Source organism: Rhyacophila brunnea, unplaced genomic scaffold, assembly GCF_057557595.1.
Source record: "Rhyacophila brunnea isolate RB1 unplaced genomic scaffold, BYU_Rbru_1.0 scaffold_9, whole genome shotgun sequence".
Lineage (NCBI taxonomy): Eukaryota > Metazoa > Arthropoda > Insecta > Trichoptera > Rhyacophilidae > Rhyacophila > Rhyacophila brunnea.
The window spans coordinates 13,268,937-13,285,260 of NW_028233361.1; the positions used below are offsets into that span (position 1 = coordinate 13,268,937).

Consider the following 16,324-nt stretch of genomic DNA (forward strand, 5'->3'; position numbering starts at 1 on the left):
TTTAGCCTAATGAAATTTAGCAACGCTCAATAAAATATTACAATTAAATAAGTATAAATCAGTTCAGATATTTCCGTATAGAATTATTAAATCCAGAAAGGGTTGGCTATTCGATATTATGACACATTCAAAATATTTTATAAAAGTTTTCCAAATTATAAACAAAAAATCTCTAGGTTTCGCTGTTTGTCATCTTCGGGCAATACACACGCTCACCAATTGCAAAACCACAACTGACACAGACTATAGGTACCTATACCAAAGTAATACATTGAAAGATCGTGAAAACTTTATTACTATGTAAAGTATTACAATCTGAATTGTTTGTAAATATTCTACATGTTACTTTCACTGTTAATACAATAAACAAACATACCTATGAAATCAGTAGAACATTTTTAATTTTCTGCTACAAATGTGCATGTTTCTTTGTATTCCATCGCGTATGCATCTCAAAACATTCTTCACGTACAGATGCGTTCGAGACGATTCCTGATCGTTTATTAGCAAACTTTACTAAAAGCATATATTTTTTTTTACAGAAATCTGGCGATTGGGATTGGCATTCAGAATTTTCCTGAAGGCCTTGCTGTAAGTTTACCCCTACACGCAGCGGGATTTTCAGTATGGAAGAGCTTTTGGTAAGTTTTCAAACACTATCGATAAGTTATCTTACAATCTGGAGATTTTTAAATTGCAATTGAGCATAATTTCCATTAAAAGGGCAGTGAATTTCAATTCGGTGATTCCACTTTTGCAATTGAAAACTATTTTTTTTTTTTTGAAATCATCGACCGAACGCATGGAACTTAGAACTTGGTACGGATTTTTAAAATATATGTAGGTATGTGTATCCCGAGAAAATCTCAATCTTCGATTCGAGATTCGGGATTTCCCGAAATGATGATATTTTGAATTCTCGAGATTCAGGATTTCTAGAAAAGAATTCTCGAGAAATCGGGAAATTGAAAAAAAACCTGTAAAAATCCTAAAATCAGTGTAAAAACAGACATATTCCAAAAAAATATGATTTTTTTTTTATTTCTGTAAGAAGACGAACAAAATAGAAGTAAGAAAACAAAAATAATTCAAAACTTTACTAATCCAAATAGAATTTCAAAAAACACAGATGACAGAAACCCTGATGTTGCAAAAATTGCGCTCATTTTGAGTCAACGTTGGCATAATTGTGTTAAATGCCCCGACCAGTCCTTGAACGTTTTGTGTTTTCTGTCCACTTTTTTCATATAGATAATCGTTTTTTCAATTAATATTTGATAATAAAGAAATCCCGAATCCCAAAAAAGATTCTCGAGATCCGGGATTTCCCGAAATGTTAAAAATTTCGATTCTCGAGATTCAGGATGGAAAATCTCGGAAATTTCTCGAGAATTCCAGTCGGGAAATTCCCGAAACCCAACTGTAGGTATGTGAGCCAACGAAGCTACTGCATTTTATATATTAAGCTGATTAAATAGTTGATATTATATTCTATCAATTTTATTTCCATATTCCCTCTCTCTTTAGTCTCCCTGCGTTTAATATCTATTTTATAATTTAAAATTTCTATTTTTAATCTTTTGATGTAAAAATACCGCACAAAATAACTAAATAATTTAAAAAAAACTATGAAAGTTGAAAGCTTGTATAAAATATAAAGTAAATAAATACAAATATACAAATTTAATACAAACAATACAATTTATAATAAATGTATACTACAAAACTTAAATCCATTAGAATTTAAATTCCATCAAGTAGGTACATTCGGTCGCTAATATTAATATTATTAATCATTTATAAATTGTGTTATCACTTGGTATTCGAATCATATATATTATTTCCACGACACGTGTTTCACTCATCTGGTGAGCTTTTTCAAGTATGGGTATCGACCATATTAATTGAGTTTGTGTAGTACCAATACTGTGCGATGTGGAGTAGAAAGGGAGGTAACGTGTTGTAGGAAAAGTAATGTGATATAATTCCACGTCAAAATTGAGTGATGGGGGTGGGAATTTTCAATATTTAAGTGTTTCGGCGTCTGGGGTAGTAAAAAAATGGGCCCCTTACGTAATATAAAAGGTGTACATATGCACACGTGTTCCGATACTACCTAGTTATAATGGTATAATATAACTACACAATAGTGCCGAACAATCAATTAACAATAATTGGAAACGATTTTTATTCATAATACAATCTAAGGATTTTGCTTTTACATGACGATGCCAAAAGGTGAAGCAAAGTGCAAAATTTACATCAACTAAAATTTTAATCCGATATCTCGGATTCACTTCGCGATTGCTATCTCTAGTAAGCAATCCGTCATAACTAAGCATGTACCTATTAAAATGCGTTAAACTATTACGCAAATGGCACAATTGTTTCATCATACGATTAAAGAGAGGGCCTCGAAACAGTTCCAATCAATCATACAATTATCAAAGTATACAAAATTCTTAAAAGATGCGTATTTTACTAAGACACATTTTTAACCATGTCCAATCCGGAGAAAATCACATCACATGGACCTCCACAAAGTGGAGGTTGTACTAACATATTTTTGTTTTTACGATAAATGGATGATAGCCATTTGCTCAATCTATCAATGAAAAACAGCATGTGATTTTTGTCAGACCCAGGATACGAACCCGGGACCCACGACACTAGAGTCCGACACACTACCTGTTCGGGTATCGTAGGCGTATTACACGCATTATATTAAAATATATATATTGTGATTTCGTCTTTTAATATCAAAGTGGAGATCATAAAAATGAATTAAACGTGTAATAAATGTGACGAAAGGTAAAATTCTACTATGCTAATTCGAGTGGGAACGCCAACCGAGGATCGCGTGCGCTCCGCGGCCGTGTGAATAAGGCGAGGCCCCCTGTCTCATGGTATGTCGCAGCGCCTGTCCCCATACCGCTTCACAACGTTAGAAGAAGCCAACTGTCAAACACTATCCGCGATAGCAATAATCGTGCTCAGATTATATGGGAAAATAATTATTATCAAAACAATGGCGTAACCAATGGGAAAATGGGGTGGGATCACGTTATTTTCCAATTTTATTTTATTTTTTAATATTTGGTCAAATACCTCCTACATCCCCGTCGGTGTAAAATTTAACTTTGACATTTTGAAAGCACTGATAAGTTCAAATAACTTGTAAAGCAAAAGACTACAGTAACAGTATGATAGGTCAAGAAAGCAACATTTTTTAAATGTCATGTAATAGATATGTTTATTTTGCTAATTAAATTATTTTTATATAAGGTTCTAAGGTCCTGAACCGCCCCATTAAAGACCTCGCGACACTCGCATCGTTGTGTTACTCAATAAGTAGGTTGAGAGGTACATTCCTGCCAAATTTCAGCTCCCTGCTTCTTCTTCTCTACCACTATTCTGGTTCTTTCGCATTTTTATCATCAGCCAACGCTGGGACGTAAATGGCAGCTGTCAAAATAAATAAGTACATTATAATGATTATACACATATTTCAAACAAATATAGTATGTTTTTGGATACCTACTTAACCTGGCGCTACAGGTTCAGTTCGACGGCTGAATGCACGACTGTCATCCAGGTATCTATCCCGAGCTCTATCCCTCTTGACTTTATCCGCCCATCTCATCTGAAGGCGGCCCAGCGGGTCCTTCATAATCTTTATGTAGAGCTCGATAGTCTTCGCGCCCTCAATATATTTACTATATTGGGCTTAAATTGTTGGTAGAGCTGAATGGTGAGTTTTTTTTTCAACTGGTTCAAGTATTCTTGGGAGAATTTTGTTTTCTTTCCAAAACCTTCTCTTGTTTCTCCGTTAAGCCCCGGTTTCACACCCACACAGAGCGATTGGTTTCATGGTCACGTTATATTTAAAGTATCTTCGATTTGAATAGACTTTTCGGTGCGAAGAAAGCTGCATTTCCATTCTTCAATCTGCTGGCGAGTTTGCGGTTCATCTCGATCTTTTGGAAGATGTTGGTTAACATAACGGTGCTTTCGAATGTCCAGTTACCCATCAAATATTTCATGGGTGTCTTCCTCGCCACTCTTAAGTACTTGGTTTTCTCAATAGTAACCATTAAATATATTCACTTCGCCGCATCCTCTAGCACTCTAGAGTCTAGACTCTAGAGGAGTGAAACTGTTTCGTATAATGTGCTTCTTTTTTCCCGAGCACGACCAGATTATTCGCATAGCCTAATAGGTACTTCATGGGATCCGTTTAGGTTCTGCTTTGAGAGCTTTTCTTACAGATTAAAAATATACCTAGTGTTACATCAAAATCCTGAAATATCGATTAGGTTAGGTCAGCGCCATCTTTAGAGTAATAAAGCCTGAGCATATCTTTTTGCACAATTTCACACGTTTATTGCGATTTTGGTTAATAGGTATATGACTTAGTTAGAATTTACTTAGTATTAGTAGAATTAGTGGTACGAAAACATTAATATTAAAATGTGTATATGCATTACTGCCCCCATCCCATCTCCCGGTTGCACCACTGCATCCAATAAGTATGATAGCTGACATAAAAACATTTCATTTTATCGCCTATTGTTTGCAATCGCTTTGCGAATGATAGTACAGACAAAAAGGCAACCTCCTCTATCCGTGAATACAATTATTATTTTTGACACGGTTATTAAATGTAAAATTATAATATTTTCAACAGTTTATCGTTCATTTGTGAGGTATTCAACTGCGTGAGACTTTTGGTCTACCACTCCTGCAAAAATTCTTTCCATTCTGTTTCAATACTTCATCATAGAGCTACATTGCTAGAAATTATTTTCTTTTTTTAAACGTTCCTCTCGTGGAAGGTTGGATATCAGGGTGCCCAGTTTTTTCCTTCCTTCGAATGCCCTAAGTTGGAATGCGAAAATGCAATCTCTGTCAGAATATTCAATCGTGGAGGATTAGTATGACATGTTGTCCAATTTTTTGACTATACGGCACGCTCATAATGTGAATTACTAGTAAAAACATAGATGTAATTTCACACGTTCTTGATTGATAATTTAGTACCTATATAGTTTCTGGGTAAAATAATAGACATCAGATTTTCTTGTGCAACAAATAAAGGGTTATATTTTTACCAAGCAGCCAATTGAATATTTTACTTTCAAAATCAGGTCTGACTAAGAAAATCTTTATAAGTATGTGCCAACCGAAGTATCTGTCGACTTACAAAAACAAAATTGTGCATATAAATGGAATTATACAAAATAATTGCCATCTATATCAATGTATTTTTGCTTATTTCCCTGTTTTTTGTTTAAATCTCGTCATTAATTTCCTAATCACATATGTTTTAAGAAAGGAAAATGTCCTCTGTCAAGAAGATTTTGAAAGAATCGTTGATAACCATAACGTCATGTACCATTAGGATAAATACCAACTACAGATAGCAACCTTTTGTAGGGCGGATGATCTGGCAAAGGAAGCTGGCCAATCAGGGATGCCATATTAGTGGGTACCGGAATACCTGGACTGGAATGAGGCCATAAAGAAAATATTCCAAAGCATGTGGATAGATTTTCACCTCAGGGCATCCCTAGAAAAGGGGAAATGGAGTTATTCCATTTTACCATCCCCACTTTCGGTGTCCTGGTTTGTAGAATCTCCTTTGAAGAGAACTGAGCTTAAGTTGATACTGAGGCTAAGAACATGACACACAATGGGTAAAAGTAATTCGTAACTCTGCGACGAATGTGATGTTTTGAAGGACATTGTACATATAGCAGTATAATGCCCTAAATATGAACGACACAGAGTACAGCTGCGAATTGCGGGTATCTTTAAGAATGTCGACGAATTGAAAGGTGACCTGGCGGTGGGTAGGACGGAAGAACTTGGCATAATTGTAAAGTTCTTTAACAGAATTGGATTTAGGGCCTGATCGGCGGATCCTCTTCTAAACGAGAAGAGGCGATATGACAGCGAGTCGCAGTCGAAGCCTCGGTAAAATATATATATATATTTAGGTACCCACGTAAATCATTCTACAGTGGCACTATTGGTGATTCGTGGGTGTATTGGAATTGTTTGCTGCAACGTCTGTTTCAATTATATGTATACGTGTCGTTCGTGTACGACAGTCATGAGACATTTGAGTTAGACTCAGAGGCTACCCGTGAAACATGCGTCATGACTGATTCAAATAAAGTTTCCATTCAGCCAATGAAGGTAGGAGCGAGTCATAGAGTATTTCGTGAACGACGCAAAGACAGGAGCGAGTCGGAGGGTACAGAGAGTACTGCGGTCAAAAAGATTTTTTATTATTCGTAACTCGAATGACCTAATCAGTAAGAACGAGACACGAAATGTAATTGACCTGAAGATTTATGTTCAAAATTTAAGTGACTCTGTCCCATTACTAGTTTCAATTCAATTCTAGCAAAATAATACTTACCACAACAACTGCAAGCCGTTTTTACCGTGCCATGGCGCCAGTGTATACTAATTTAGGTACTTATATCATGAAACTGAATACCTAAATAGAATCATAGTTTTTTTCGAGATACAGGATACAGTATATATGAAACGTTAGATCAATCTCATCTATTATAATATATAAGGCTTATCAGGGCGTTGAATGGTAGCGCGGCTGCGTGGCCTAGGCGAGTATTGGAGGGCAATACGTAGATTAAAATAACATTTGATTAAAGATTTACGTCATACCTTTACAAGTGTTTACACGGGCACGCGTATAGGTCGGATAAAATCGATTAGAGTGTGGCAATCGATTTCTTCTATTTTTAGATACCCATCAGTGGTATGTAAAGCTCTTCCCTAGTATTACCCTTAAGGGGGGACATGCTCGTCGAAGGTCAAAATTGAGTTTTTATTGTATTTTCAAACCATGATCCTGGACACTCCTTAAACGTTGTAGATAATCTATTTATATAATTTTGAAGCCTTATTATCCTTTATAGTTATTTTAAACATTTGATGACTGCATAAAGTATTTTTGTTACATAAAATAGTATTCTTTTAAACCTCTCGCTCTAATGTTTTAGAATATAGTCATATTTCGGTACATAACTGTGCAGTGGTGTTAAGATTTTTTACATTTATTAATTTTTAAACGCATTTGAAAAACCATTAGCATAATTTATTACGAGATAATTTTTGTAAAATATTCACGATAAAAAATTATATTGATAATCTCTGTGATCCCGAATTTGACAAGAATTAGGCATTTTATTATTCAAAAAATCGGCAAGATTAACACATTTCAAGATAATTGTAAAGATATTTATTATAAGCTATGTCTTTGACCATTCAAGTGTGATAAACATCTTATGAATAATGATTGCTTTATAATAATTATTGACCTAAGAATAAGGTAGTGTTTTTTTGAAATACGCCATTTCTTTTGTCATTCCCCAGTGGTTAAGCTACAACATACGGCCGTAGCCATAAATTGAAAAACTATAATTGAAGTAGGGAGTAAAATGATATTGACGCGCGTGTTTGAACATGTACCGTTTAAAAAAAAAATAAAAAATAAATCGGTTAGGTACATGTTCAAACACGCGCGTTAACATCATTTTACTCCCTACTTTAATTATAGTTTGTCATTTTATGGCTACGGCCGTATGTTGTAGCTTAACTACTAGGGAATGACAAAAGAAATGGCGTATTTCAAAAAAACACTACCTTATTCTTAGGTCAATAATTATTATAAAGCAATCATTATTCATAAGATTTTTATCACACTTGAATGGTCAAAGACATAGCTTATAATAAGTATCTTTAGAATCATCTTCAAATGTGTTAATCTTGCCGATTTTTTGAATAATAAAATGCCTAATTCTTGTCAAATTTGGGATCACAGAGATTATCAAAATAATTTTTTATCGTGAATATTTTACAAAAATTATCTCGTAATAAATTATACTAATGGTTTTATAAATGCGTTTAAAAATTAGTAAATGTAAAAAATCTTAACACCACTGCACAGTTCTGTACCGAAATATGACTATATTCTAAAACATTAGAGCGAGAGGTTTAAAAGAATACTATTTTATGTAACAAAAATACTTCATGCAGTCATCAAATGTTTAAAATAACTATAAAGGATAATAAGGCTTCAAAATTATATAAATAGATTATCTACAACGTTTAAGGAGTGTCCAGGATCATGGTTTGAAAATACAATAAAAACTCAATTTTGACCTTCGACGAGCATGTCCCCCCTTAACAGTTTAAAGTTTGAACCGAAACTATAGTTTAAAAAATTACACTTAAGTACCTAACGTTCTAATAATATATTGTCATTAAAATTTAAAATTACATACACTTTATTTTATAGTAACCCAGTGACGTCACATGGGGGTAGGCAGGTCACGCGTTGCATAAAGGCGGATAGTGGGGGAACGAATACAAATGTTACAACTTGTGAGGGCAGTGACGGTTTTTCAAAAACCAGACGATACTGTCAGTTATTTATAAAATAGTATCGACATCTTATTTCGTCTATCCAGCGAATTTTAGGACATTCCTTCGGTCGCTTAGTGCCCCTTGTGTACCACTGTATGACGGTATTTGTCCAACAATTATTGTCCACTCGCCATTTCATCTGCTTAGCGACCTCGATCACATCGCGTAATCTTGCCTGCTTTCATATGAATTTTCAGATTTGTCTCACAATAAGAGTCCGTGTTCATGTGGGAGTCCCGGCAAAACCGCCCGAACCAAAACCGCCCGGACATTTCCGCCAAAATAATTTAGAAATGAGACAATTTTTATTTTTACATAATATTATATTTTAGATACACAAATTAATATATAAAACATACGAATAAAGATACTTATATAAAAATAAAGGCATAAAAAATAGTAGGTATTGTAGGTATTCCATTAGGGAACTCAGGTATCAGCTATGCAGCTTCATCGGATTGAACACGTATTATCGACATTTTTTTTTTTGTTTTTAGTTCTAAGTGTTAAAAGCTGATGATTTTAAGTAATTACTGATTATCGTAAGTATGTTATTTTCTATCGATACGCAATTCGAAATACCAAAAAAGCACTTGTTTTATGTTTTTTTTTTTAATTTTTTGCGGGCGGTTTTGTCTAGGCGGATTTGTCCGGGCGGTATTGACGAGCACTGGTACGGGCGGAATTGATTTGGCGGCAATTTCTGGGCGGTTTTGTCGGTGTGCCATTTTTATTGTTAACTAGGTAAGTACTGTTTACTAGGTAGTTTTTGATTAATTAATTGTAAGTACTTATAATTATTTTTGTATAATATTTTCTTTATATTTTTTTATTTTATGCTGTGGATGTTTTATCTGTAACGTCCGCTCCATGTAAATAAATAAATTTCAATTACCCGTGCCCGCGGGCCGCAGCTTGACTATTTTATGTATTTGTATACACAAAACACTGCTATCTAGTAAATAGTTATATAGGCATGTGGATAAGCCCTTGGAGTACTAATCCGCGGCAGATCTCATTTTTGGAAGATCGCCGACCGCATTCCGACGCCGCACGAAGCGGACTCGGCTTGCGTAATCGTGATGGTGATTATAAGATTGTGTGGGTATCTATGTATAGCGGATATTGTCAACCTGCAGCTCGCGGGCTTGGCGGGGTCCCATCCCTTATACGATTTCAAAATACGGTCGTTTTTCTTCGAACCCTGAACCTGCGCAGGTTGCGATTTCTTGTAATGCGCACGAACGACACATCTGTTCTTACATGAAGCCTATTGTATAGTTTTTTCTTGCTCGGCGTCACTCTAACTACGTCATGTGTTCTGTCAAAACTACTTAACTTCATACTTGTGTGGTATGTTTATAGTTTTCCTTTCTTCTTATCTTTCTATGTTACATATCTTACCTTCAGAGATTGCTGGTCACCTCACCAACTAGTGGAACATCGGAGAGAGTTGTCATATGATAAATCTCTGCATTATCGACTATTGGGAATATGGAATGGTGAAAAAACAAATAATTTATAAAATAAATATTTTTTGGAGAGAGTTATAAGCATTGTCGAAGATAATTTACTGAATTAGATTTTACAAAGTATTGTTTTCGAAACGATAACTATATCGGCTTTTACGCCATTTCATTGTTGGTACTTATGCAAGTTACATATATCTTTAAATATCTAGTGGCAATATGTTACTATTATTGATAGTAATGTATCGAATATTTCTGGGGGTGCTCCTCAGCTACAACATCTATGGACCTCACGCCACTGCAAAGTACCTAATAATTATTGTCGTTACTTCAATCCACTGTTGTGTATCTTGGTCACCTCCAGGAAACATCTTCACTTCCCTATGTTTAGTCAATCTCTGCCTTCTTCTCTAATGCCTACTACTGGTAGGTACCACCGTACGTGCTGAGTATTGTTTACTAGTCCTACTATCGGTAATATACCATGCCGGTAGGCATGTCGTGTATTGCTTAGGGCAGGACATTCTAAGAGGGCGGTAGATGAAGGAAGGAATGGAATAATCTTCTTAGGATCGAACGTGGTAATAAAATAAATAAATAAGTAAATAAATAAATAATATTTATTACCTTGTAAGGAGTCTTTAGTGCACATTATAAATAAATAAACAATTCTCGACAATGAGAGTGGTATTTTTTGTCGGCTAGAATTCACTATTCAGTATAGGGATGGTAAAGTGATTGTCTTCCACCACGCGTGGGTAGAGCCTTTTTTTTTTTTTTAGAATTATTAATAACCATGTCCTTGCTTTTTCGTACAAGGTGGTTGTTAGTAATTTTGAATAATCACAAACACCCAGGCTTTGAGAAAAACACGTAAATGTTTTTTGTCATGACCGGGAATCGAACCCAGAACTCTCGGGTGGAAGGCCAGCGCCTTACCCACTGCACCACGAGAGCCGCAGTGGGTACAGCCTTACTAGTGCTATTCAGCATTTTACAGGGAAAATATACACAGATCTGATTAAAGATGTTGAAAAAAACCTTCATATATAAAGGCGGAGTCTAAACGTTTGAAAATGGTTGCAAAAAAAAACACTAATTTTCATACTACGTCTGCATTTTTTGCATAGAAAAGTGGCACTTGCACCAAACTGAAATTGCCTTCAGAATGTAAATATACAGTTTTCAAAAATCCGGTTTCTTTCTAGCGGCTATCGGTCAAGAAAGGTTGATTGCCACTAATTTATTACTTCATATCCAAAAAGTTGTGGATCAAAATCGACTATCTCCTCACTACTTCTACGAAGCTTTACCATCGTTGGTTCTTAAAAGTTCATTTATTGTGTTGGTGTTTGTTGTATCCGCAAGGCCGTCCTACGACCTCTACTATCCGGTATAGGGCAAGTATGTACTTGGAGGCAAGTAGTTGGATACACAATATTATTATAGATAGCTCGAACACCGAAGCTGTCCTCAGGACTTAATATGAATTCTGAAACATACTACTTAATCGCTGAAATTTTATTCCGAGTGCTCCTGATATGTTAATTATAGATAGATCATGCTAATAAATATTTATTATAAATTAATTTATAGCACGTTTCATCATAATTCTCGGGAATTTTTCCAGACTTCTGTGACATTCCCTTCGTGCGGACAGGCTGTGGCATAAGTTTTTCCGGCTGTCTTCAAAAAGTAATATATTCTCACTTTTAATGGCTGCTATTGTAGGTTACATGTAAATAATTAATTGTACGTATTAAATTTCGCCGTACCGGAAAGAGATGGCCGTATAGCATTGAGATTTAAAAAATACTGCATTGCAGGCAGTTGCATTTTTATTAGATTCAATAACAATATAATCGGGTGTTTGATAGATACGACTCGATGCTACTTACGAGCACCTACTTGCCAATCTACATTTGAGTCGTACGTCATATAAGTATAAGTATTGTATCTATAATTTATTTACATATATTTTTTCTTTTGTTTTTTCTTTATATTCCGGTGGTTTTTATTACATATTTTTAAGTATTTTATTTAGACATGTATATGATCTTAATGCAATACGGCCATCGGTTTCCGATACATCTCACGGTGAACTGTGATACGGCCAACTAAATACTTACGATTTTACTGACACGGCTATCGCATGCCCTATCACTTTCATAATTTTTTATGGTACTGTAGAACAATTTTATTCTACTCAGCAAGTGATCCCAGGTCTTCACAACATTGAAGTTATAGGCCCTCCACCAAACCCGCTCCGCACCACCCTCGGTCTTAATCGAGAGTATAACAGGACCCTTCAATTGGTGATGTGAAGCATCTGAATCAATTGGACTGGGAGAGTCCTGGGAGAAAATGCCCAAGACTTGCTACGCTCAGAATGAGCTCTGGCTGAGTTTACTGAGTTTACTCTAATGCAAAGTGCCGGGGAGTGAAAAACCACATGGAAATTACTAAAAAGAAAATGAAGTTACGTTGGACACCAAAATTTATGTGGAGAGATCTTCACACCCGCAGTAAGACGCCGCAAAAAGCAAGATAATTGGCCTTAGTAGCAAATCTTAGTTTGTTGCTTAACTAAGCGTCGATAACCTGCGAGCGCGTATCGCTATAATTGATATTTTTTATGTAAAACATAAAGTCAGTGGTAACTATTTTTATTAATTAAGTAGAAAAGATGGTTCTGTGTGCTGTATTAAAATGTGGTAGCCGTACTGATAAGCAAGAAGATGGTATTACGTTTCACCTGAGCATTTCCTCCCGTTAGGAGCACATACTCAGACACTCCCATAGGATGTGGTTGGCATCCTGTATTTCCCCTCCGCATGGACATGTCGGACGGCTTGCAAGTCCAAGCTCAAAGAGCCTTATTTTGTGCTTCGTGTACCTATCGCAATTGGCCTTCTTCATATCACCAGCTGTTGTTAGTTTTCGTTTAAGCTTCTGCCAGCCACTGTCTGTATCAATTTCATGTTAAGTCTACAATGATTATCTCTTATATTTTTTCGGAAGGTTTTTTAAAGGGTGTATGGAACTTAACCTCAGAACAATGGATTTAATTAATTTATCTTGTAATGTTTATTATCCACCAGGTTCGGCCAGCTCAGTGGTATGGTGGAGCCAGTTTTTGGGGTTCTCGGTGCAGTGGCCGTAGCGGCAGCTCAGCCCGTCCTACCGTACGCCCTCGCCTTCGCCGCGGGAGCCATGATCTACGTCGTGACCGATGACATTATTCCGGAAGCCAACACCAGGTTTGTCAACATATTATGTAATATTTCAATCCAATAAAAATACGTCGACATGGAAATACGAATCCTTTGAATTCTTTGCTATGGATGGGAATGAGACACCTTTTCGCGACCACACCACTGTTTGACACGAAGATTCTGCAGACTAAATACGGCATCTTTTTCTGCCACATAAGCCGGCTCGCACATCACAACTCGCCTTGTGTGCTTGACGGCCATAAATCAAAACTTCCGCCGGTCAGTGTTGCATGATACAACCTCGCACATCTCTAGCGACATCGACATTCGCCGCATTCGCGCGTAATCTCCCAAAACGTCAAAATATACTCTGGCTAGACGACGCCATTGCGCAAATATGTCATCAGACGCGGAAACAGCGATTATTATGTATTGATACCGGAGACATTTAAGGTGACGCATCAGTGAAACGCCAAATAATGTTCAACTGTACGCGCGACGAAAATTTGTACTTGCTTCGCATTCCTTGAGAGAACGTGGAGTCGGACGCACGTCACTTTGCTGGGTGATGGCGACGGGCCAATTAATTCTAAAATCGTGTAAAGATGACTAAAAACTTTACCCATTTACTTTAAAAAGCAAACATGTCAATGAATATATTATTATTGATACTAATAGAATAATAAACAGAACATAAAATGGACGTATGTTGGATTTATATGAGAAATAATATTTCGTTTGACATGCGTCATTTTCACCCGCGACCCGCAATCCGCACATCGCCTAGCAACGATCTTTTTAGACCGTGCCTCAACTAATGCATGGCCTTAAGGAGAAGTCTCTCGTCTGCCATTTTTATTGTGTTGATTGTATGAACAAACGTCAAACGCGGTGACCAGCGATAAGCGAGCAATGACAGTGTAGACAGAGACAGAAATGGCCGATTGTGCGGCTGTGCGCACTTTATTTTAATACGATATTGATTCCAGTGCGTATATTCTATACACAAGGTGGATTGTCATATTTATGTATTGAGGCGGCTAATTCTTACAATAAGTTAAGAGAGTGAAACGGCAAATAATTTTCAACAGTAGGTTCGACGAAATTTCTCACTAGTCGCCGATCGGAGACAGATAGTTGAGGTGTCCGCACGTCGATTTGTTTTGTCATGGCGTCGGATGATAATATTCTTAAATCGTGTAAATATGTCTAAAAAACTCTACGTATGTACTTAAAAAGGAAAACAAGTCCATGAATATACTATTATTATTAGGAATATAACAATAAACATAACATTAAATGGACGCATGTTGGATTTTTATGACAAATTATATTTCGTTCGGCACGCGTCATTTGCACAATCCGCGCATCGGCTAGCCACGATCTTTTTAGACCATGCCTCAACTGAAGTGTAGCCTTAACCGTCTGCTCTAAACTGTCAAAACTGTCTATCTCGCTCTTGTTTAGGTTATTGTAACAACTATAATACCACACAAATACCGTACCTACAAATGAGCTTTCAGGCTCCAATAATGTTAGATAATACTTTAATGTATCGGTAGAGAAGTTCATAAATAATAAGGAAATAATATTGCCCTATATAAAAATCAAACATTCACTTATTCACAGGAAATTCTAAATAATCTCGGAATGCTCCTTTAAAATACGTGTAGAACTTCCTACTAACGACTATTGTCGCCTTCAAAGTCGCTACCTACTCCCCTTGTGCATAATTATATTAAAATATATATACACTGACTTAGACGGCGTTTCCATTTTTGAAAGCAGAACTAAAGCTCATTTTCTTTGATATTAGTTGTACTGAAAAACCTCCAGCGCAGCTTTTAATCTTGGAAGGAGGTATGTTAAATGAATAAAGGGGTTGGTTAAATTTGTAATCGCTTTTTGGGCCAAAAAGTGCACGCACTGTGAATTGGCGAATTATTCAGTTAAGTTATCATATTATTAGCCCAACTTTTTCTCGATTAATCGGCAATTATTCTTCAACTACCAATCTCATTTCATTCGCACTCTGATATTATTTATTAATTAACGTTAGCCATTGTTGTGTTGGCTGTCCACTTCTGAAGTTAATGCCTTATGCAACTAGTTTTTTTCATATTATCTTCACCATACGCCACTTTCAATATGTCAATCAAACGTTTTGGTAGTGCTTTTTTAGATATCCCCACCAAATTTGATGTTAACACACTGTTCTATTCGATCGTCCATTGTATGCCAAAGTGAATACTGTCCAGTACATAATTCGAACATGTTCAAACACGAATGACGTCACTGGTGACCATACGTCGCCATTCCGGGAATTGAACGCATGGCTTTTATCTGAAATAACTGCGTCATTATTTCATTTCGTCATAATAATAGTGACGCTATTAATAGACTATCCCAAGGTCACATCGTCGATCATCAACTTTGATATCCGGAATTTCAGGAAAGAATATATTATTATGTACACGACAATTATTAAACTTTTTGCCAAGCGGTAACGCGTCGGTTTATAATATCGAATTTCGGGTCTGGCAAATATATTATTTCTCAGTGTGTGTTAATACCTAGCTAGAGTATGAATCTGAAAGGCTAAGCATGTGGCTAACATCCATTTCTCGTAAAAAAAAAACTACTTCCGCTCTGTGAAGGCCTTGGGAAGTTGAATCTGGTGAAGTAATGTAACTTGAACTTTTACCTGGTTAAGCTTCCTAATTTTTTTTTACTAAATGTAAAATAATGATAGTTTTTTTTCAGTACTAAAAAATCATTACCTGTGTGAAAAACAAAAAATAACCGAGAATTAACATGGCAAACTTAAACAGACTAATATTCTGCTCATTAGGATTTAGCTATTTTGTTTCATCTTCAGTTTTCTCCGTGCTGTGAAAGAAATTATTTTGTTTCATCGTATCTGAACTGTTGTCAAAATAACATGAGGCTTCCTATAATAACATTGCCATCGTCTCCATAGGCGGGCGGCAGAAGGCCACGGTTATATGGAGTGGGGGGGCAGGTCGGCGAGAAGTGAAATAAAAAAGGCCGCGGGCGGGGAGGTCGGAATGCGAGAGCGGAATGCGCACGGAATCTGACCCACTTTTCCGACTTTCTTTCACACCACTCCGATTTCGGTGCTTTTCATCTCGTGCCCCTCCCCCCTCCGCACCGCGAGCA

The 16,324-nt window shown here is 36.3% G+C and overlaps 1 protein-coding gene across 1 annotated transcript in view; it reads left to right on the forward strand.

Annotated features, from left to right (window-relative positions):
* The window catches only part of Zip48C (Zinc/iron regulated transporter-related protein 48C), a 317,977-nt gene that overhangs the window by 218,316 nt on the left and 83,337 nt on the right, over window positions 1-16,324 (forward strand). The window contains exons 5-6 of the mRNA XM_085959740.1: window positions 543-641; window positions 13,031-13,189. Of these exons, the coding sequence (XP_085815866.1) occupies window positions 543-641; window positions 13,031-13,189 (258 nt within the window). The remainder of the gene's footprint in view (window positions 1-542; window positions 642-13,030; window positions 13,190-16,324) is intronic.